Below are 25,006 nucleotides of genomic sequence, written 5' to 3'. Positions count from 1 at the left end.
TTTGGTTACTTTTGCATTTCGACTTTATTTCAATTTTAAATTTAGTAGAAAATGTCTAGTTTTATTCTTTATTTGATTCGACACTGGAATTTTTACTCTGCGTTGGGTAGGACTTCAAAATTTTCAGATGAACTATTATAATTAAATATCTTAGCATCATCAGCTAATTTTGAATACAGAAACGCAGTGGTTTTAGTGGTTAAAGTGGAAGGGGAATTGTAATTGAGTCTGAGATTTGATTAAATTCTTCTTCTTTTATTTTTTATTTTCTTCTGGTTTTGGTATATTTTTATTAGTTTTTATAATTTTTGGGTTTTAATTTCCCATCTTAATTCTTATTTTGCATATTTATAGGATATTTGGAAATTTATTAGTATTAAATTTGACATCTTTTTGGTTTTTGTGTAAAATTGGTTCTAAATTTTTTGCCTTTTGTCTCTCTTCCTATATATATATATATATATATGTATGTCATATTTTTAATGCGTAGTAGAAAACACTGAAACCTTAACAACTTTTGATATCCGTCAGGCTGATGGTTAAGGTATACCAAGAAAGGTAACAAAACTGGATTTTTATGAATCAGCAATCTTTATTTTCCCACATATCCAATTAGTTTGGCAGACACTTATTCAATCATTATTAAACATGATAAATTGCTATGTAAATTGGATTCTTTTTAAAGAAATGACGTAGGCATTTGAGAAGCGAAGCGGCGCGAGTTTGGCAAAGCAGCACTTAGGGAAGGAATGGAATAACTTCATTTATTGCGCCAAGAGTATTTATACTAAGTCTGATGTAATTGTAGAGACAAGCTATGATTGGTTAATTTGAGGTTGTTATATAACATAGAAGGATCTCGAATTTGGTAGAACAGATGAAGCGGAGGGAGAGCGAATCGTTAATTTTGAGGTCGCCAATTATTTTTAAAGTAGCCATCGTACTTTGTTATATCTTACATATTTAAGATAAAAAATATGAAAGAAGACTTCTAATTTTTATTGAATGTAACCTCTTTTATATTTTATTTAATTTGGGAACTTCCTCTCTCTATCTTAAAAATAGCGCTATAAATCTAAACTGCGTCATTAAAATTAATCATGCGATCTTACGTAACGCGTAATGCAGATACCTCTCTCCCAATCAAAAAATTGTAAGCCAAAACCTTTAACTCGGAACTGAAACTTTTTAACTTCTTCCTTTCTTCTTCTAAGCTGCTATGTCCTTTTCTCGCTTACGCTTTCCTCCTGGCAAGACTCTCCTGATCCACGCTGCTGCTTATTTGCTTATGACGACGTAGTACTTTAAAACCTGTGTACATGGAAATTATTGCATTCAACTTTGAATGCAATAATTTCCATGATTGAAAAATATCTTATCTACAGAAAGATGATCTGATGGGGAATTATTCTGCAATAAAGTATAGTTTCGAAACGGCCATATCTGGAAGTTTTTGGTTTATGCATTCATCCTTCCAACTACGCAATAAAGTGTCTTCGGAGGCCAGAAATTAATGTGCCGGATTCCTTCATCTACGTATTACAACATGACATATATACATAGTGTTTTTAATGACGAAAACATTCATGTTTTGGAAATATTAAATTTAAAAAAAACTAATTTTGGACAAATAAGAAAATCTATCTTTTAATGCGCTCTCCGATTCTTGTACTTGGTAAAGTTTTATACTCATTATGAAAAAATAAAAATGCAAGAAGTTTCACTCTCGTACGACAAAAGTTAACCGGCATATTTAATTTCAAAATTTGCAGATTTTGGTGTAGTTTTCAATTTGCCTGGAGGGAATCTTTAATTAATTCAAGATAATTTGAAAAATAAGTTTAAATGAAATTCTGCAAAAAAATGTGCATAATTTCATCGGCCGTTCAAGGAAGTCATGTTGCAACCACATAAGAGCTTTTGTCTAGGGGGGGTTGATAACTCAGATACATATACTCACCTGGATAATGGTCTGAAGAAGAACCAGGCTGCGATCCTCTAGGCGATCTGCCGAGTCCGCTATCTGTAGGTTCTGGGGGTGAAGCATCACAGAGTGTAATTGGCTTAATTGCTTGAATCATTAAACATTCACTTAAATCTTTGGGATCCAGTTCCTCTACACCACCCCTAATCTAAAAAAATCAGTTAAAAACTCATTAAAATGTAATTTATAAATTTAGTTTAAATATCATATAAGGTATTGTTCTGATGTCATGACCGGATTTATGTGCTGGCGATTTGGCGAAAAATTCGAAACATAAAAATAAATCCCAAAATATTTACGATATGGTTGAGTTGAAGAAAAATGCCAGAGAAAAATAATATTCGACAAATTACAAATTTTTAATAAATTAAACATCTTCCAAATAAATGACACAAAAAAGTTCGGTTAGCGAATTAGGATTAACACGGAGGCATAAAACAGCGGCCGAGCCGTAAAGTCGCTGAACATTAGTAGTTCGGTCCGTAGTTCGAATTCCGGCAAACAGGCTGGCTGCATGGGCGTTTTCGTGACTTCTTTCTATGCGCAAGTTTATACAACCAGTTTCCCTTAAAAGGTCCTCCACGAAGGATTCTCTTCCCTTAGGCAGACAGCCATCGAGTGCTTCATTATAATCAAATAAAGCAAACCAACCATTTAAAATGTCTGAAAACATTTGCATTTTAGAGCATTTTTGCCGCCACAAGTCAATTAAGTAAAAATTTAATTGGTGAGTGAGTGAGTGCACCGCTATGATGGCTACCGACCACGGACATGAACCAAACGGAATTATATACCATCACGGCGGGGAAGACTCCAGAGTAACAAGGTTGAATATTATATACTAATAACAGTTTTTACATATTGTTAACTGCAAGGCACTAAGCATTATTCTGGTTATCTGCTTTAAGTTCTGAACATTTGAAACATTATAATATTATCCACGGTTGTTTCTGCTTAGGCAGTGTCCTGAGATTTTCTCTATTTTATCAAGGGCTATTCTGTTTTTGAGTGTGTTAGTCGTCCACATTGCCCAGGCACAGTCCGCTGGTTTCTTCAAGTGCCAAGTTCCTGTATGTACGCAATGGAAGTAATAATGGTCCGTGTTGCCTTACTCTCCGCATTCGCAGAAAGGAGTATCCCTAAGTCTGAATCTGTTCAGGTATACTGGGAATGGTCCATGACCTGTCAAGAACTGTGTTAGACTAGCACAGTGGGTCTTTATTTCCATGTTAACTTTTGGCAGTAAGCGAAATGTCCTTCGTTCTACCTCTGCCTCTGTCCATCTACTTTGCCAATTTTGTAGCAGACTTGTCAAAGTTGTTCGTTTAATATGAGACCAAGGAAGTTTAGTTGGTCTTTCTAATATATCCGTGCAGTTGGCTGCCTGCTTGGCCAGTAGGTCAGCGGCTTCATTGCCTTGAATCCCTGTGTGAGCGGGAACCCATTTTAAAGTGGGTCTTTGCGAAATAGGCATTGTCAGAAGCTGTTTCTGAATTCTGTATACCAATGGACTCCGGCTGTTTTGACTTGCGATAGCCGCCAGACTTGATACCGAATCACTGAGTATAGAGAATTTCTCCTGTTGACATGTGTTCGCATATCTAATTGCAGCACTGATAGCTAGAAGCTCTGCTTGGTATACCGAGTTGTTCGAGCCTAATTTCCTTTTCCACTCGAAAGTTACAACTCCATTTTCTAGTCTACAGAAGGCGCTGCCCGTGCCGTTCTCAGTTTTGGAGCCATCTGTGAAAAGGTTATTACTGTACCTCTGAATTGGTTGGTCGTTTATACTGATACCGTCATAGAGATTAAAAGCTGCTGGATGAAAGTTATTGCAGTTGTTTTGCTCCTCGTAGTCCGAGTAGTGATAACTATGACCCCAGAGTGTTGAAGTTTGACCCAGCCTGGTAACCCTTACGATAGCTGCCTCCCTTTCTACTATCAAATCTAGGGGAGGAATTCCTGCTAGTTGTTGTAGGGCTAGTGTTGACGTGGTACGGTAAGCCCTGCATAGTTGAAGTAGCTGCTGTCTCTGAATAGAGAGCAGGGATCTTTTCATATGAGAGGTAAGTTCGCCACCCCAGATTGCTGCTCCATAAGTTATTACTCTTTCTGTAATGGTTCTATGCCAAATTTTTAGTAGCTTAGATGAGATACCCCATTTATGTGAAGTCATGCGTCTCATGTTGTTGCTTAGGATGCTAATTCGAGTCTTAAGATTCCTGACATCCAAGAAAGTGACATGTGGCATCCAAGAAAGTCTGCTGTCGAGTAATAGCCCAAGATATTTCAATTGAGGGAAACATTTTACCGGTATCCCATGGAGTTTAATGCTTGGGTTGCGTCTTAGCTGCCTGCTGCGTCCTATGAGCAAAGTTTTAGTTTTCTCTGCCGAAATATGAAGCTTATGTGCTCTGGCCCATTGGGAGAACAGATCAAGACAGTATTGAGATCTTATTTCGAGGTTACTCCTTCCTGCCACAACTAGCATAAAATCGTCCGCATAGGCTATAATTCGAGCGTATTCTACGCTCTCAAACTGACGAAATGCCGAGTTTGCCACTATATTCCACAGTGTTGGTCCAAGGCATGACCCCTGTAGGCATCCTCTAAAGACATTTTTGACATAAATGCCGCTGTCTGATGTTACTTGTACCCTTCGATCTTGAAATTTAATTGGTGTTTACCGTTTTGCCGCGTTGGTGTTTACCGTTTCGCACTGCTCCATAACTTTTCAATAGTTTGCATGTCACAACCAGTAGTATCGTTATCAATAAAATTATATTTACCCAGAAATGTTCAGATCTGGCTCGTTCAATTCTTCACTGTGATACACTTTCCAACAGTTAGTATATTGTACTGCCATCAATAATATTTTGTTCAATAACTTTAAGCAAAGTTCTGGTAGAGCAACTAAAAAACATTCTTTTGTTTTCTCGGTAAATCCCGCCGCACACTCACTGGGAAGGAAGGATACGATCAACGTCGTTTTTTCGACGCGAAAACAGGCTTTTGTCAACATTACCAGTGCCACCTAAGCATCCCTCACATAATTGTTCCAATCAACAACAGTGAAATTATTCATATGATGTTGATACTGACAAAACTCAAGGGAAGTTAATTCTAAACACCATGCATAAATGAAACGAATTACCGTTAAGAAACTGAGTCTAGATCCTTAAAACCAATTCTAAAAATGCATTTTTTTCCCCGGCACATCGTATCTTCACGTCTGCATTTCGGTGCTTCCTTCGAAATAAAGTAGAGCTAAATTTTTTGGTTTTCCGTGCACTTTCTTTCAGAGTGAATTAATTATTTCTCGATCCTGAAGACATAGTATGATGGCAGATGTTTCATCACTACTCCCAAATTTTCATATCCATGCTAAATGCAGCAATAATAAAAACAGAAGTGACTGTTACATCTTTAGAACTTGAACTCTCGTTGCCAAATTTGAAAAGGCATACCTTAAGAAAAATATCTGTTGTGGACATCAAATGACTTCCTTGTACGGACTATTAAATTATACACATTTTTTGCTGCACTTCATCTAAACTTACTTCTTCGAACTTCATTGAGCTATATTTCTAATTCAATCAATTCAATTCTCACTTCGCGGCATTAAAAAGTACATAAAAACTCAGCCTTCATTAAATTTGTAAAATACAGAAAACTCTAAAATACCAAGTACAGATTAAAAACAGTTAAAAAAATTTACAATTAAAATTAGAGTTTGTAAGTAAACATAAGCAATTCGTCCAGCGGGCAGGAAGATACACATTTTTGGTGCACAATAGCGAAAGTTTACTTTTGGTCACACAGTGCAAAAAGACACTGAATTTGGTGCACCAATTAACTATTCTATTAAGAGTTCACTATTCTATTCACTATTCTATTAAGAGTTTCAAATGTAACCAAATGGCGACCTCATCAGGCTTAGCGTCCCTTTTAATTGTTGATAATTCTACAACTATTGCATGCAAATTAGCTAAATGCATAAAAACCTTAACCGGAACATAAAAACATCATTCAATCACTTTTAAAGCAAAAAAATGCACATTTGGCCAACATCTACGAATAAAAAACTGAGCTCACCGAGCTGGGTAACAGAGTGGCAATATATATATTTATATGTGTTTGATGCGGGCGATTGCAAAGAAAAAGGGCGGAGCACAACTATATATTTATATGTGTTTGATGCGGGCGATTGAAAAGAAAAAAGGTGGAGCACAACTATATATTATAGCAGTTCCATAAACAAAATTTCAACGTTCTGCGTTTAGTCGTTTTTAGGTCCACTCAGATAACACAGTTCGAATCAAATGATAATTTTTGTAACATAATTTATTAACTCTACATTTATAACATAAAATAAAATATTTACACTGCACTTCTCTTTACGCACTTATTTTGAACATTATACATAAATTTCAACTTCTCAACATTCGCAAACTAAAATTATTCTAACATTAACAAAGATTCGTTAATTTTATGCTCATAATTTTATGCTTTTTGTAAACAACTCTACATTTTACTCAGCTGAGTACACAAATGCTGCTATTTTTAGAATTCAAAAAGGAAGTCAACGCAAGTTGCCAAAATGATTTTCAATAAATTTTTCACTAAACCCTGGAGTCTGAATACTCTCGTTCACGCTTCACTTTCTTTACTTTCTCAGGACTAAGTTGAGGCATTTTATAGACATCTTTTTAGTTTACTTTTCCTTTTGGAAATACTAAAACGAAGCAACACACCTTTGCGTAGCTTTTACTGAAATGCATGGATCAATGTCTGTAATTCATGAGCAGGCATTTTGGAACTGTTTTCTTAATTAAGAATTTGTTTAAAAGGCCCAGTAAATCATTTATAGCAAGAGTTTTTATAGAAAAACTGAAGCTAGGGAATGAAATACATAGAAAAAAATATATATAGTATAAAACAAACAGTATTACCTCATTTAAATTGAACTAATCCCGCATCTTGTTTCCAACACTTTAATTCTAGAAGATGCAAATTAACGATTATTCAAGAGGCGAAATTCATGATATTGAACCGCAAGCTACCAAAGAGCAGTTAGCTGCTAAAAGCCAATTTGATGTTAGCTTTTGAGTCTTCAAGTATTCTAACATTATCCATAGCGATGATCTGTTTTCCAGCAGGACAATACTCGACCACATACAGGCGACTTTCCCAACAATGTCTTGGACGTATTAATGGCCTGCCAGGTCTCTAAACCTGTCAGCAATCAAACGTCTTGGGCAGGCAAATTCAGCCGTGTTCAAATACTCCCCAATTCGCTGACAAGTTGCTCCACTTGTGGTACAATCTACCGCAAAGGGACATTGACAGCTCAAGAGACCCCATGCCCAACAGAGTATCGGCTTGTATCGCAGCCATTGGGGGGGGGGGGTCCTTTACCACCTATTGATTTTCCCATTCTTTACACTGCTATTTGTAAATAAAACGCTTTCCCCCCTCAAGTTTTGAGCATTTGTTTATCTACTCGAACACTATCTACTGTCGAGTTTCGTAATTTGGGCTCAATTGTTTCGGGGTGCATATATTTTGTTTTGCAACAGAAATTGAGTAAACTTTATATTCGTTCTGAAAAAATAAAAATACAAGAAGTTTGACTCACGTACCACAAAAATTGGCCGACCTATTTTTTGCAGTTTTTAATTTCATTTTTAACTTGGCTTGAGGTATCCGTTAACTAAATTAGTTAAATTGATTCTAGGAAATTAACTGCAGCAAAAAATTTGTGTTATTAAATAGTGAATTATTGTGAATAATTAGTCATGCATTTCTAGTTAGTTACATTTACATTAAATAAGTTAAATTTCATTGATATTTTGAGATAAATTTTTCTTATCGCTTAATGTTAGTGTTCATATGTTTCTAATTATATTTCTAGTAAATTATTTAAATTCAATTGGTATTTGAATTTTATTTTTTCACCGCTTAATGTTATCCATTCGGTTGATTTTATCAGTACAGTTTCTGGACAAACGTGATCATGCATGTTATTTGCATATTTTTTTAATCTGATGTGATCTCCTTGGTCTCCATGACTATGAATTCTGTTTGCTGATTCATCGAAAAACAACTTGAGGCGTTTCCTACTTCATTTCCACCCTGAAGAGGCCTTCTTTTAGGGGTTATGAGTTCTACGCTAAAATTAGTAAAAGAAACACTGACGATAAGCCAGCGCCAGATTTGCCTAAGAAATTCATCAAGAATGCTACTCAGTTCAGGAAAGAATGATGCAACGTGAAACGAGATACAGCTAATGCCGGAATCTAGACTTGTGATGGATAAATTCGCTAATTTCTTCAGCAAATTACTGCATCTTTTTTCAGAGTGCTTTAAAAAGATGAAGTCACCAACGGAAGAATTCCATGTGGCCCATGATAAATGGAGCAAGAAGTCTACGGGGTTCATCTTTTCAAGGCAACGCTTTTGATCTTTGCTTTGAAATTTGTTTCTGATGCTTACGATGTACTGGAGCCTTTTCCTCCTGCTATTTCCTAATCCTTTTCCGTACGAATATCAGAGAATTTCTTAAGTGGCAAAATGACTTAGCTTCCTTTAATCGGACACGTTACACTTTGTATAATATTGACGGCTTATTATGTTCAGATCCCGCAGACATTTTAACGATTTTCATAATGCCGAGTATTCTGACCGATAAGTGGTGATACACTGTGGACTCGTTTCGAAGATTTGTTTCTCTTGATTGGCACGACTCAAATAAGCGAAAGGCACAGTTTCGATTCCACATGTGTAGCAGTGCTACTCATCATTCAAATTCTAAACCGCGTATATTAAACAATAAACAGTAAATTATTTTATAATATCTGTTATCTTTTTCTCTCAATTATTATGCTATACAGCTTCTTCTATTTAAAAATTTGCGGTTGAGTGATCCCCCTTATTTTTGTTCCTGTTATTGTTGAAATAGCTTATCATTTAATATTAAATTGAACATTTCAAATATCGAACATTTATTCAGGTCTTTAAAAATTAGTATATGATGATACTAATTTTTTTTAAATTAATTTATTATTAGTACGCTTCATGAATTTCTTCAAAAATTTGGAATAATGTTTTATTGATATTAAACTTATTTTACCTTGCGACTTGCTGAAGCTAGATTAAATATTAAAATTGTCATAACATATATCACTTTTTATTTTTGGTCTTGATCATTTCATTATTCGAGCATTTGGGTACCGTTTAAAGTCTGTTATTTTAGAATAGGCACTTTAAGGCCTAATTTCATGAACATTTGTTAAAATCCTCTAGTTGCTTCTGTCCAGTGATGTCACAATCGTAAATGAAAGAGGATCGCTACAACCTTAAAGTACCTATTTTAAATTAATAGTCTGTACTAATAAACAGTTTTACTTACCTTTTTCCTGTCGGGTTCTTTTTTATCAGGATGGCTTTTCTTGACATGTTTCCTCAGCGAACTCGGATCTGTATACCTTTTGCCACAACCTGTAACTTGGCATACGTAAGGTTTCTGAAAAAGGTGCAAAAATTTGAAAAATGAAATTTCTCTTTTACGTTGATATAAAAAATACTAATATGAGTCTCAATGCAAACATGCAATCAAATGCAGTCTCCATGCAATCAAAATAAAGAAATTAGGCATGCAACAATCACTTTAAGAAAAATGAAAGTTTAATACTGACCAGTAAAATTACTTTTTATATAACAGCAATTTTTATTTAAGTAAATATTATCATGGAGTTTGTACTTGTTTCAAAAAAGGACAAAATAATAAATGGCGATTGTCATATTGGCAAAAGATCAAAATTCGCTACCTTAGTAATCATATTAAACTCAAATTTTATATTTCGAACAACTATTTAAGTGTATAAAACCGCTATTACTGTATCTTCCGATATATAAAACGAAAGTTTTCCTTAAAAATTTCCTATTTAAAAAGAGTGAGTATTATATAACGGTGTCGCCGACACCAACAGAAACGCCAATGGTGGCATTATGGAGAACGAAACAAAGGGTGAAAGAGTGTCAACGATGCATACGGAGTGTGTATTAATCCTTAGAATGTCAAGGCCTTCACTCACCTCTTTCTATAAAAAACCCAAACGTCTGAGAGTCCATTTGAGATTCATAATTTCTCTCACCCCTGTTCATTAACGAACAAAGTGGTGTAAAAGGTTTTTCAAATGATAACGTTTCTAGTTCCTAGCAAAGGAGCTTCTTCCTTGAGTGTAAGCTAAACCGCATTTTACCTAAGGTACCAGAAAAGAATCCTTTTAGGATTAGACTGTCTACAGTAATAAAGATGAACTGTTACAATGCATCTGAGGAAACTGTACTTTAGGCTGTTGGGAACATTAGGGGGTGCACTGATGAGGTCCCACCTAATGGATGCGAGTTCTGACAACGATGACGAGTTGTATACTGAATAAACGTTTATTTCAATAACTTTATCTAATATTTTTCTCCTGTTAAACTGTAGACCAGTACGCTGATAAAAACCGGTACATCAACAAAATAATTCTTTATTTTATTTAATTTTTGGGTCCCAAAATCAAGATGCGTCTTATACATAGTAGCGTCTTATAAGTTCCCATGTAATACGGTAATTTAAATTTTCAAGCATGAACATTTAGGTCCAATAGTTTTAATCTATTATACATTTCAACTAAGTATTTCTGCGTACAAAACCATTGCTAATTTAACAAATTAGCTAAAATAAGTCGAAAATTTACTTTTTCTGAAGAAACAGCTGTAAACGTTTGTCAAGAAAAATGTATTCTGTCATGCTGAATATGAACTCAGAAAATGATATCTATATAAACTTTAGTCCCCTGACGTAGATTAGTCAATGCCGTAAATAAAAAGAGGTGAAGGAGGTGGTTCGTTTCCCCCCCCCACATACACACATTCAATGGTTTCTGTTCATTTTCATTGGTTTTTCTTACGGGTACCAATGAAACCCTAAAATTATGCCACAGATACCCGCAAAAATTTGTATGGGTGTACGGATTTCTCTTGGCCTTTATTGCTTTTTATTGATTTTTGCTGTTTTTCTTATGGATACCAGTAGAATCCTAAGAATACTTCATAGAAACGCATACCCATTTTCATGGATTTTTATGGATTTCTTTCAAGTCTCCTCGTTTGTGCTGATGTCTATTGATTTTTCTTTCGGGTACCAATAAAATCCTGAGAATGGTCCATGAAAAGTTACTCATCTGTACTAACCTCTACTGGTTTTTCAAATCTTTACTAGTTTTTCTTATGGATATCAAAGGAAACTTAAAAATACGCCGCGGAAACCAATGACACTTTACAGGTTTATATTGATTTTTATTGGGCTTTTAGGACTATCAATAAGATAATATTGTTAATACAACCCAAATCAAAGTCAAAAGAACGTTCACTTGCTTCACGCTAGTTTACGTTGACTTTTAATTTTACTTTTTTTTTGGGGGGGGGCCGCTGATGTCAACAGAAGCCTGATGCAATCAACGTATGTAAAGATATTTTTCTGTTAATTTACCGATTTTTTTGTTTGCTTTTGTACTAGCATCAAGAGAAACCTACTGGTAAAATACAATGAAAATTGATTGAATAAATTTTTGTAATAGTTTATATGTTTTTTCTAGATTTTCTTATTGATATTAGTAGGCTTAATAAAGGGGATTTAAGATACGAAAAGAGTGCTGTCTCGTATTTACGTCATGCGTTGGTGAATACTACATTGCACAGGTGAAAAGTGACGGAGAACGCGGACACCTGGTGGCTAACAGAGGTAAACAGGCAATTTGTTCTGTTCCTCCATCAGCATCCTGGATTCATCAGCTTCCTGGAGCCGGAAAAGGCTGCCTCGGGATTTAATACTTTACGTTACACATAAAGTAAACTATATAAATTAATCAGCCTGTTGTCTGGGATTTGACTCCAGGTCGAATTACCAGTATTCCCACTCGCTCAAAGAATCACGAGATGCCAAATTATGATACGGAACTAAATTGAGGAGAGAACACTAGAGAGCCTGTTCCAAGGAAACTGTAATAACTTCATTTCTTTGCTATGCCTACCTTCATTGAAAGTTTTGAATGGTAAATACAGGAAACAATTAAATTATTATCATAATGACATAAATAAGAAAAATTTCCTTACTGACAGAGAAATACGTCTGACTTTAATTTCTGTTACTGTCTGGAAACAGGAAAAACTGAAAGGTGGAAGGGCAGAAATTTTGAACTTTTACAATCTCCAGCGAAGATGAGAAACACGCCAGAGTAAAACATAAAAGTAGGCAAAGCAACAACCTTTTGTTAGGCGTAGATTTTAGTTAAAGCTCTATCGACAGCGAGAGCAAACAAATAACGCCTCTCTTCATTAAGAGCAAAGAAATAACGCCTCTCTTCATTAAGAGCAAACAAATAACGCCTCTCTTCATTAAGAGCAAAGAAATAACGCCTCTCTTCATTAAGAGCAAACAAATAACGCCTCTCTTCATTAAGAGCAAAGAAATAACGCCTCTCTTCATTAAGAGCAAAGAAATAACGCCTCTCTTCATTAAGAGCAAACAAATAACGCCTCTCTTCATTAAGAGCAAAGAAATAACGCCTCTCTTCATTAAGAGCAAACAAATAACGCCTCTCTTCATTAAGAGCAAACAAATAACGCCTCTCTTCATTAAGAGCAAAGAAATAACGCCTCTCTTCATTAAGAGCAAACAAATAACGCCTCTCTTCATTAAGAGCAAACAAATAACGCCTCTCTTCATTAAGAGCAAAGAAATAACGCCTCTCTTCATTAAGAGCAAACAAATAACGCCTCTCTTCATTAAGAGCAAACAAATAACGCCTCTCTTCATTAAGAGCAAAGAAATAACGCCTCTCTTCATTAAGAGCAAACAAATAACGCCTCTCTTCATTAAGAGCAAAGAAATAACGCCTCTCTTCATTAAGAGCAAAGAAATAACGCCTCTCTTCATTAAGAGCAAACAAATAACGCCTCTCTTCATTAAGAGCAAAGAAATAACGCCTCTCTTCATTAAGAGCAAACAAATAACGCCTCTCTTCATTAAGAGCAAAGAAATAACGCCTCTCTTCATTAAGAGCAAACAAATAACGCCTCTCTTCATTAAGAGCAAAGAAATAACGCCTCTCTTCATTAAGAGCAAAGAAATAACGCCTCTCTTCATTAAGAGCAAACAAATAACGCCTCTCTTCATTAAGAGCAAAGAAATAACGCCTCTCTTCATTAAGAGCAAACAAATAACGCCTCTCTTCATTAAGAGCAAACAAATAACGCCTCTCTTCATTAAGAGCAAAGAAATAACGCCTCTCTTCATTAAGAGCAAACAAATAACGCCTCTCTTCATTAAGAGCAAACAAATAACGCCTCTCTTCATTAAGAGCAAACAAATAACGCCTCTCTTCATTAAGAGCAAACAAATAACGCCTCTCTTCATTAAGAGCAAACAAATAACGCCTCTCTTCATTAAGAGCAAACAAATAACGCCTCTCTTCATTAAGAGCAAACAAATAACGCCTCTCTTCATTAAGAGCAAACAAATAACGCCTCTCTTCATTAAGAGCAAACAAATAACGCCTCTCTTCATTAAGAGCAAACAAATAACGCCTCTCTTCATTAAGAGCAAACAAATAACGCCTCTCTTCATTAAGAGCAAACAAATAACGCCTCTCTTCATTAAGAGCAAACAAATAACGCCTCTCTTCATTAAGAGCAAACAAATAACGCCTCTCTTCATTAAGAGCAAACAAATAACGCCTCTCTTCATTAAGAGCAAACAAATAACGCCTCTCTTCATTAAGAGCAAACAAATAACGCCTCTCTTCATTAAGAGCAAACAAATAACGCCTCTCTTCATTAAGAGCAAACAAATAACGCCTCTCTTCATTAAGAGCAAACAAATAACGCCTCTCTTCATTAAGAGCAAACAAATAACGCCTCTCTTCATTAAGAGCAAACAAATAACGCCTCTCTTCATTAAGAGCAAACAAATAACGCCTCTCTTCATTAAGAGCAAACAAATAACGCCTCTCTTCATTAAGAGCAAACAAATAACGCCTCTCTTCATTAAGAGCAAACAAATAACGCCTCTCTTCATTAAGAGCAAACAAATAACGCCTCTCTTCATTAAGAGCAAACAAATAACGCCTCTCTTCGTTAAGAGCAAAGAAATCTGCACGAAGATCCAAGTTCGAAGTTACGCTGTTTAGCCGCGAATACAGTACAGATGGTACAACTTGTTCCGACTCGTATGCGATAGTGCCGGAAGGTCTCATGACAGTGTTGATTCCTGAACTGTGGTTCTCGAAGAGAGAGGCGATGAAGAGTGGCAGAAGAGGACCGCAAGACATCACAGGCCTAAGCAATGCCATATTGTCTTGGGTGTGCGTGTGAGATGGCGTACCATTGTCCTGTGGTTTAAATAGAGTGAAAACAAATTGCAAGTGTACAGGAAACAATATAATTGTAAAAATTGTTTTACCGTAAAATCAAGCAGTAATCAGAGCTATGTACATATGTAGAAGGAGAGCAGTGACATCATAGATGGGCAGCAACCAGTAATTGGTATCATGCCGCTAGGGACACCAATAATTGCTGCAGCTGCTACGAAGATACTTTGATACTTTTGTCTTTGCCGATATTAGCTAGACTATATCTTTTTTCGGCATTTCAGATAATCTCGGATGGGTTGACCACACGCACTAAACCTTAGGGAATTTACTAATTAATCCCAGACAACAGGCTGATTAATTTATATAGTTTACTTTATGTGTAACGTAAAGTATTAAATCCCGAGGGAGCCTTTTCCGGCTCCAGGGAGCTGATGAATCCAGGATGCTGATGGAGGAACAGAACAAATTGCCTGTTTACCTCTGTTAGCCACCAGGTGTCCGCGTTCTCCGTCACTTTTCACCTGTGTAATGTAGTATTCAACAACGCATGACGTAAATACGAAACAGCACTCTTTTCGTATCTTGAATCCCCTTTATTAAGCCTACTAATATCAATTAGAAAATCTAGAAAATCATATAAACTATTACAAAAATTTATTCAATCAATTTTGATTGTATTTTACGAGTAGGTTTCTCTTGATGCTAGTACAAAAGCAAACAAAAAAATCGGTAAATTAACAGAAAAATATCTTTACATAATTTACATAGTTGGAAAAACCTATAAATAAGCCTAGTAAAGTAGAGATCTAAATTTCAGGAAATTAAAGATTGCAGTAGACGCAAGTGCAGAGATTAGTCGCACGGGACTATAAAAGACAGATCAGGAGGTGTAGAATGGCGAATCAGATGTTACGTCCGAATATGCAAATAAACATTTTGGATCTGGGAAAAATGTTACTCTAAGATGTGTACATCCACAGCTCTGATCTAGAGATGAATACAAAGCAGGGTAATCAAATTGTAATATAATAAGAATATATGAAGATAATCTAAAAAATAACATGAATAAGATAAATGTAATCTGGGGAGGGTTAACTGTTCAGAGTGGGATTTATGTGGACATGGGGGGCATATGGTCTTAGGTTAATATCCATTTTCATTAATTCATATTTAAAGTTGTCTGTGTAATGAACATCCTCATTATGTATAGCTTTGGTGTAAATATTGCTGTTGAGTGTGTCGATGAAAGCGATGAGATCGTCCAATTTTAAATGCAGCTTACTAAGGTCTGGTATAGAGGCCGCACTGCAAGCAGGCGAGGCATATGTGATAATGGGTCGCAAGATAGGTGTATAGATCCACTTTTTCTGCGCAAGGTCTAGTAAGGAGGACGGGTCGAGAAGGCACCTTAAATTTCTTGGAAACACCTATGGTTTTGCAAATGGCAGCCGAAATATGTGCCCTCCAAGTGAGAGTGGTGTTGAAATGAACTAATAAATAGGTCGCTTGGGTGACTTTGGGGATAAGTTTTTATTAATGTTTTTAACTCTGTGACGGCCAACGAATAGCAATTTTGACTTATAGGCTTTGATGATCGACCTCCAATGACGGCACCAAATCTTTATCTCATGCAGTCTATTTGTTCTATTCAAAGTGATTTGCGAATGCGTTGGCCTTCTCCTCATTTGAATACTTGAACTCGGTGCTATCTTTTATGGACATAGTTTTGGTATGTGTCTTCTATGGACAAAGTTTTGATTTTAGATTACGAAAAAAGCTCCAAAACGCACCATCCTCAGATTTAAGACCATCAGTTTTGTCATTCCATGTATTTGTGCGGTGTTCATCAGCCAATCGTTAATTTTACTATTAAGCTTGTTCACTTTCGTTTTGATGACAGGATCACGTGAGTAGATGAATGGTTTTCGCAATCTGTTGCATTCTTTAATCAAGTTCCGGATGTAAAGTGGTAATTTAAGATGATACTTTTTGGTTTTAATTTCGATAATGGAATTTTCAAATGCTTTCTTAATACTTTCAGTGAGGTTTTGAAGGACTTGGTTGATATCGTCCTGTGTTTTAAAAGGGCAATGTGCAGGGGATGTAGCTGAGTGTAATTTTGAAAATGCTGCCAGTCTCTGAAAACGCAGTTCTTTTCAGGTTTATAAATACCAAAGTGTGCCAGTACAGGGACATGATCGGAGGAGAGGTAATCAATTTCTTAATATACAAGTAGGATATTAGTGGACGAAATGAAAATTTCTAGGATGTTCCGGATTCTGTGTGCGAATTGTAGACCTGAATGTGAATTCATCAGGAGGATAAATATAATAGGGGTTGTTGAAAAGAAAGTTAAAAAGAATTTCACCATTATTATTTGTTTTCCTACATCCTCAGATGGCGTGCTTAGCATTTAAACCCCCACCAATTATAGTGGGGTGCGAATTATTAAGGAGATTGTGGAGACGTTGGTCCTGCATTCCCAAATCAGGAGTGTTATATAATGCACAGAAGGTTATGCTTCCGTTGTGAGGAATATGGACAATTACTCTAACTTCTTCGAAGCCATGGCTGTTGTCTGATGTAAGAAAGCTAGAGTCGAAGTTCCTGTTCACGTAAATGAGCACTCCACCACCTCTGTACCTTATCTGATCGCAGCGGTAGCATCTGTAATTAGCGATACTTAGAGAATGTGCAGACGTAGTGAATGTTTCAGTTACTAGCGCTATGTCATCATTATGAGTGTAAAGGAAGTGTTGCAATTCGCCAATTCTGTATGGGTTTCTGTTACCCATGATTAATTTCAGTCTTGGGCATCACTAGTTTTGGCTCGCCAGCCGAGTAACTGGAGTTATGGAATAACGCAATGAAGTCATAAATGTTTTCCATGACCTTCTGTGCTTCAGTGACTGCTTTTTCAATTTTTTTTCAGATTTTACAGCGCTTGCATAGGATTTACTAACAATAAATCTATCGACTGCCTTCGGAGTTTTAGTTTGCAGTTCAGATTTTTGCTTGGGAAAAGCTTCGGAACCCCTCCAATTGCTTATGTGCTTTCCCAAGCAATTGCATTATCTAGGTTCTGAATCCTTAGGTAGCGGACAGTCCCGATTTTCATGACTGCCGGCGCACTTGCAGCACCTTGGTGGAGGATGACATGCCCCTTGTGCATGGTCACATCGCTGGCATCGGAAGCACTGAAGTCGGCCCACGCCGACCTCTGTACATCTCGACTTTAATGTGAATATACATTAAGTGTGTGAGTGTATAATTTTCATTGTGTTGTTAATTTTTCAGAATTTTACTGCATTTAGCCGTTCTCGGTTTTGTTTTTCGCTTAACAACAATTTTACCACTATTTTTTATGCAGTTGGTGGGTTTTTCAGACATCAGAGAGGGGGGGGATTAGTCAGAGTCATCACTCAGCACGTGGTATAGGTTATGTACCTCAATTTACTCCCTAATAACAGGGCTAAGAGGTCTTTTAACATTTCTCTGTGCTTGCTTCCAGTCTATACAATTATCCTGATTGTTTTGACTTCTCAAATCCATTCCAGAGGGAGGTTCCGTACTAGAAAAGCAGTGGGTAGGCTTAAAACCTGACCTTTCAACTCGGCAAATTTCTCCGGCATACATTTCAAAAGAAAATCTGTAAGTAGTTGAAGAATAACCAGGTCAAGCTGCGCGTTCTCGGTGAGTGCAGGTGCTTTGTTTTTCTCCGTGATCTCTTGAAAGCGGGTGATAATCTGCCTTGCAAGCTACATAATGGTAATATCTAGAGTCCAAAAATTAAATATTAGTCCAATATCAGTCCCAAATCAGGTTATATCAGTCAGAAAAAGAATCAGCACTAACACAAGGCCTTTTTACAACACAACTTTGATCACTTAAGATCGGGGCTATGAAGAGCAAGACACGGCCGTATTTAAAACAAACAGAAGTAAACCGAATAAGAATGCAGCGCCAACTGTTCGCTGAAATAGTAACGAAAATTGAAAAATTAAGTTAATATAATTTTTAAAAAGTTAGGAATGACTGGATTGGAATTAAAGTTATTAAATAAAGAAGATAAATCTTTGTGAATGGGAAAAGCTTCAAGAAAATCCAACTCACCGATGGAAGACGCATTTTGAATAAATTTGCGAACCTAAAGTCATCAAATTTCCAACTTTGAATGCCTTTCGAGGACTCATTAATTTCGCTTTTTCGGACACAAGATTCATGTTCCTTGATGCTAAAGTTTCTCGCTTTTTCAAGACCGTATTCTAAAATACGGTTTTGAAATTGCTGAATTCTACTTCGAGTTTTCCTAGCGAATGCTGAAAGTATTACTTATGAAAAGCGTTTTTCTACATACAGACCGGTTAGGAAGCAACTCAGACCTAAAAATGACTTTTTTGCAGTGTCTAGAGAAGATTTCGTTTTTTTAATCATGAACCAGACTTCTATGATCTCGCTGACGATTTTACTAATAAAAAAGAACAAAATAACACTTGTTCCTTTGTTTGCACTTTGCACATTTTAAAAAATGTTGAAATCAAAGTTTGATTTTGAAAGGCGACAAATTGACAGTTCCCGGCGGCAAAATATCTAACTTTGCCACTGTCTAGCTTCAAAATATTTTGAGTACAATAAACACTTCTGACCACATTTAAGCTAGGCTGCATTAAACTATGAGGTGAGTTAATTGTAACGCATTTCCGATTGATGGTGTTATTTAAAAATTATGATGGGTTTACTAAGATAGAGACGCAACTTAAAATGAACATCACGTAAACTATTTTGTTATTACCGTGTCATGATGAGTCTTCTGATGCTTCGTTCGATCGGAAGAATTGCTGAATGTCTTCGAGCAGCCTGGAAACGTGCAGGTGAAAGGTCTTTCTCCTGTGTGAGATCTCAGATGAATCTTCAGATTCTCTAGTCTGGAAAATGCTTTTGTACAGCCCGCATACTATAGTAAAAGAGAACAGAGACCAGCTCGGTTACTTTGCAGAGATAACCATATATAAATCAGAATTGTTAATAAGTTTGATTAATTAATAAAAGTAATTTTTTTCAAATAAATTGGATAATTCACACATTAATTTTATTTCACATACACAGAAAGTGGTTCGCACTTATGGAAACGGTTCTCTGCTTGAATTTTCTCTTTAGCATTTCGAGATAAAGGTTTGGCATTTTTAGTATAATTGTCTGCTACTGTTTTGTTTTCACTGGAATGCAGAATAACCGATTTACTTTGGAAATAGCTTCCAAAACTGATGGATGCCTCAAAGCTTACGTAAAGGCACTTTCCGAGGAAAATGTTCGTATTCATAAATTGTAAAGTGGTATAAAAATCAAGATTTCTGCATTTCAAAGAAAGGTATTTTCAGTATATGAATCCGAAAGGATAGTAGTATCCAGCCGGAAGTAAAAATGACATGCCATCTTAAGACTGTTTGAACGCACGTAAATATCAAGAAAATAAAGTCTCTGACTTCGAAAGAAAATCCACCGACTCACAGACGCATTTCATCGAAACTGGGAATGTTTCCCGGCAGTATAAATAAAGTCATTTAGGAAAATTTAAGTAAAAAAGATTTAAAGGTTATCTGCTTTTGCCAAAGCATATTTCGGGGGAAAAAATGTAGAAAATTATACGAAAAACACATAACTAGAAATACCTACTGGAAATTATGTTAATACTCGATGAGGCAAGGGTATATTTAAGCGACTTTAATAATAATTACATGAAGTAATTAATTGAGAAACTAATTAAATCATTTTCTGTTGCTCAACTATTTTTTTCGATGCACAGAAAAGTTCATGATAGCTGCAGAATTTTTTCACAAAGATTAACCAAATCTTATAAAATTTTCAATCAAAGCAAAATTAATTTGCTGCATAGTTAACAAAATATTTTAGAACCAATTTCTGAAGAAGAAATTTCAGCCTTGTATGGAAAGGACATCCATAAACTTTAGCTTCTTATAATTAAAAAAAAAGGTAGATAAAGCCTCTAAGTCGCACATCAAAGTCAAATACCGCTTATTTAGCAAAGAAAGAACAAGAAACAGGAATAAAATGTTTTCCATTTAATTAAATACCTGTAAAATCATACGATGGTTATCCGGCGGAGTTTTGCACTTTCGGTTCTTTTAAATGACCCTTAGGTAAACTGCAGCCAAGAACACTGAACGGATTTGGGAAAACGACCCTAAGAGGCGTAATCAGGGTTATCAGATAAAAGGAAATCGCAAGAAATACATTCTTTATGTATAAAAATGAATTATCAAAATCATATTATTAAGTGAGAACAACATTCTCGTGACTTTCTTAAAATATTTAATAACTGATAGCTAAATGTTAATTTAACTACAATTTATTTAAAGAACAATTCGAGATCTAGTTTAGATGTTTAAAAATCAGCCTTTTTATAAAAGACAACTTCTTGTCATGATTAAGCATTCTGAATGCCAGTTTCAATATTTCTCTGACTTACTAGTTTTTTTACTTCCTTATAAGAAGTAAATGATGTATGAAAATTGCCAAAATTTCGATTTCCAGATTTCGACGGAAATAACAATTTTGAACGTTCCCGAATTAATATTGATTAGCTCTTTCTAACATCTGTGCATACGTACAGAATAAAGGACTTTTTATTACACAAATGGATTGTAAAATGGATTTTTTTATTCGTGACGTCTGTACGTATGTAAGTACTTATCTATCTCGCATAGGGCAAAAACGATTAACCGTAGAATGTTGAAATTTTATATATACAGCCCGGCTGAATGCATGCAACCGGGTGTATATATATACATATATATATATATATATATATATATATATATATATCAAAAAATAAATGTCGGAAGTAAATTAAATGAAATTTTGTTCCATCTATATGAAGGGCTAACCTTTCTTTTCCAGGTAAAAACTTACCAAATTGAGTAAACGTAAATTAATGAAACTTTCAAAAACGAGATTTTTAATTGAAAATTAATATGAGAAAAAGGAAACTTTTAAAAACAATTACAGAATATTATACATAACAAAACAAAGTAACTTTTTTATTAATCTCCCCTGTTTAACGCTTCAATCAGAACTTGTCAAGAAAAAAGTGTTTTGAAGCCCTAAACCAAGTTGATTGATGAGTTCCGAATACATATTTCATTCCTCTGAATCATTTGAGACTTAAAACTGCTTTTTAGTACCAAACCTTTACTTTAAAACAACATTCTCAAATGTTCAGATATTTTCCTTACAAGCATTCGAACTCAAGTAAGCCCAAAACTTACACGCAAAAGTTAAATAATAGTAAAAATAATTGTAAAAAAAAGTCTTTAAAAAACCTATAAAAAGGTCTAAAATAACCTGAAACCTAAAAAAGGCAAAACAAACTAATTACATTAGCTAAATTAAATCAAGAAAAATTCTACATCAAGAATTAATCAATGGGTTTTTTTTTTTTTTTTTTTTTTTTTCAGAACTGAAAGATGAATTGCTGAGTCGACTTATTTAAAGCCTAAAACAAGGGCGGTTCAGTTCTCGAAATTTAGCTTTTTGTGAATTTTAAATTTGTGCCAAAAGATACTCATAAAAATAAGTTGCTGGAGTTGCTAGAATTTAGACTGCTTAGGGGTTTACCAAAAAAGATAAAAGAACCAAACAGAAAAACTCGTGAAGGTTGTAAAGCAAAGAACTAAAAACAGTTAAACAGCCCCTCCCTCTGAAAGTGATTCATTTGGTGAAAAAACTGAAATGGAGGGGTGTTAACTAGGAAGAAGGTAACGGAGATGAACTGTGGCTTCATTTTCTGCTACTAGGCTTTTAAGAGATCATCCAAGATGGGAATGTATTTTTACAATCTTAGTTTTAAAAATGGGCAGAAAGTTTCAAGAAGAAAAAACAAGGTGGTAAAAAGGTCGAAATTCTTCACTTAATAGAGCTACGAAAACGTCTTAATTGAAATAGGCCCTTTTGTTTAGTCATATAGGATAGAATGCCAGTAATTCCATAAAGTACGTAATTAATAGTACTTTCATTAAATTCTAGCCGAATTCAAAGGAAAAAAGAGAGATTTTTAATTACATATTCACATTAAATGATTCGTTGAAGTCACCCATAACTTACCTTCTTTTCAGATTTGGGTAAAATATATCTTTTCAGCGTAAACAAGTTATCTAAAAGGTAAAGTTAATATCGCATTTTTTATTCCCTAGTTGTTTCAAAAAAGGTCAAAATTCGGTTAATCTTTGGATTATGGTAACTTGGCGATTATTTGGCGACCAACCCTTCTACAGCAACCTGCTAGATTTTGTTTGGACGCAATTTTGTTTTCACGAGATAAATGCTTTTTTTCCAACAATCTGCTAGCCGAATTACGCTTGTGCTAGAACTTTTATGGAACGAAAGTGCTTAATCATGACGAAGATTAGGTGCGAAATTGGGAGAAAGAGCAGAATCGCAAACTGCTTGCCGCGTTTTTAAGAATTGCACATACACGCTAACCATGTACACGTCGACCTATTTTCACTTAAAAAAACATCCCAGAATTGCAAAAAAATGGCATTGCGCACACTCTTGACTTTATCCATGTACACTGCTAAAGTTCTAGCTAGTAACCTTTATCGCCTTATCAAAATGTCGCCAAACTACCTGTTACCATATTCCAAAGATTACCCCAGAATTCACTTAAATTTCTTATTAATTTAGTATAATATAAATTTAAATTTTAATATTAATTTCCGGCCAAAAATTTTTGTCTGGTTTCAGTATTCTGTCTTTTGTTGCAATGTTTCATCTTTTGAGGGATTACTTTCTCGCCACTAAAATTAAATTTCGCCAATGACACCAAGTTGACAAACCTAAGCGTCACTACTAGTAACGATCTTTTTCATAGTCTCAGTTGTATTCTAATTGAAAGTACTCAAAGCTTTTAACTATTTCTTAATTTAAGAGTTTATATTTCAATTCCGTTTGGATTAAATCTTTTAGCTAAAATATTTTATGTTTCAAGTATGTTTTCAGTTCTTTGGATAAAGTTCTCTTTGTTTACAGTTCTTTGGATAAAGTTCTCTTTGTTTACAGTTCTTTGGATAAAGTTCTCTTTGTTTTGTTGATTTCAATTTTTCACTAAGTATTTTATTATTTGACTTACGTTTTCAATTATTTGGATAGAGTTCTCTGTGTTTAAAGGTAAAATTTTGGTTTGAATTTACTTTGTTTTCTCCTTGCTTTGCGGAGGGGCCAGAATTTTCGGGTGAATTTTTATAATTAAAATACATTGGAACGGTTCATCGGCAACTAATTCTGGATACAGAAAAGGAAGGATTTTTATGGAAGAGAGATTTCAATTGATTTCAATATTCCTTCTCCTGATGAAATGCCGCTGAAGTTGATTTAATTCTTCTTCTTTTATATATTTATTCTGTAAGGATTACGCTAATTTTCCTAACAGTTAAATTTTAACTTCCTTTCCTATCTTCCTGAATTTACAACTTCCAGCTAGAACGTAGTTTTAGAAACGCGTTTCGATGCAAATTGAGGAGAACTATTTAACCGCGAAATTCTACTGCCTTCGTCAGAGAGAACCAGTGATTCTGGCTAGCACGTGTTTGCCTTTTTAGGCTACTCTCTCTTAAGCTAGTATTACGCTCGGCAGTACTTTAGGCCCTTGATAGCTTCGCCGTTATTCATCTTTAAGGGGCCAACTCGGTTAGAATCTTGATAGTTTCAGCTATATCTTTTTAGTTAAGATTAGTTAATTTCTTAGTTTTTGAGTTCAAGTGGCGGCTTTATTGTAAAACTCAAAGACGTAGTTCTGCTAAACTTTAATTTGGGATAGTAAAGAGCCTTTAACCCTTTTAAAGTCTTAATTACTGTCTCACGAACTCAAGCGATTATTCGCTAACTAGTTTTTCAGATTCTTCAAATTCAACTGTAACTTAAAAGTACACAGTACAGAATCTTACGATTCTTTAAATTTCATTGATTTTTTTAATTATGGTGCTACTTGTTTAATGAAATACATTAACAAGTAGCACCATAATTAAAAAAATCAATAAATAATAATAAAAATAATAACAATAAAAAAATTAAATAAATAGTTTTAACATTTATTAAACTCTTTTTTACATTTATAGGATTTTATGAAATTTATTACTTACAAATTTCAATTTTTGGCCTCTGTGAAAAATTGGTTCTAAATTTCTTTGTTAAAAATTGGTTCTAAATTGGTCTTTGTGGAAAATTGGTTCTAAATTGGTCTTTGTGGAAAATTGGTTCTAAATTGGTCTTTGTGGAAAATTGGTTCGATTAATATTTCATATTATGTCTTTACTGATAATTTTTCAGCAGCTTTATGAGCGAAAATTCATTAGGCATGATTATACTATGTTTTTTTTAAATTGTTTTGTAATTATATATATATATATATATATATATTTAGTTTTAAGAAAGACCTATGTGGTCAAAAATTCTGCGCATTGTGCTGCAAAATTAAGGAAATTAGAAGATAAATTTTAGTACGCACGCTAAAAAGTTGCTAAAAATCTGTGGCTTCGCGAAAACTTCAACATAAGCAAATTTGTTGCAATGAATTGTGTTAAAA

The 25,006-nt window shown here is 34.9% G+C and overlaps 1 protein-coding gene across 5 annotated transcripts in view; it reads right to left on the bottom strand.

Moving 5' to 3' along the window:
- The window catches only part of LOC118205972 (uncharacterized), a 131,107-nt gene that overhangs the window by 16,415 nt on the left and 89,686 nt on the right, over positions 1-25,006 (bottom strand). For all 5 annotated transcript variants that reach the window (XM_035348497.2, XM_035378385.2, XM_035378338.2 and 2 more), the window contains 3 exons: positions 19,199-19,360; positions 9,396-9,509; positions 1,961-2,132 (listed from right to left, as the gene is read on the bottom strand). In XM_035348497.2, the coding sequence (XP_035204388.1) occupies positions 1,961-2,132; positions 9,396-9,509; positions 19,199-19,360 (448 nt within the window). The remainder of the gene's footprint in view (positions 1-1,960; positions 2,133-9,395; positions 9,510-19,198; positions 19,361-25,006) is intronic.

The sequence above is a fragment of the Stegodyphus dumicola genome, chromosome 9, assembly GCF_044657685.1.
Source record: "Stegodyphus dumicola isolate Sdum_Otavi_A_Nest chromosome 9, ASM4465768v1".
Taxonomy (NCBI): domain Eukaryota; kingdom Metazoa; phylum Arthropoda; class Arachnida; order Araneae; family Eresidae; genus Stegodyphus; species Stegodyphus dumicola.
The sequence above is the reverse complement of the archived record's forward strand: the minus strand, read 5'-3'. Positions and strand labels throughout refer to the sequence as shown.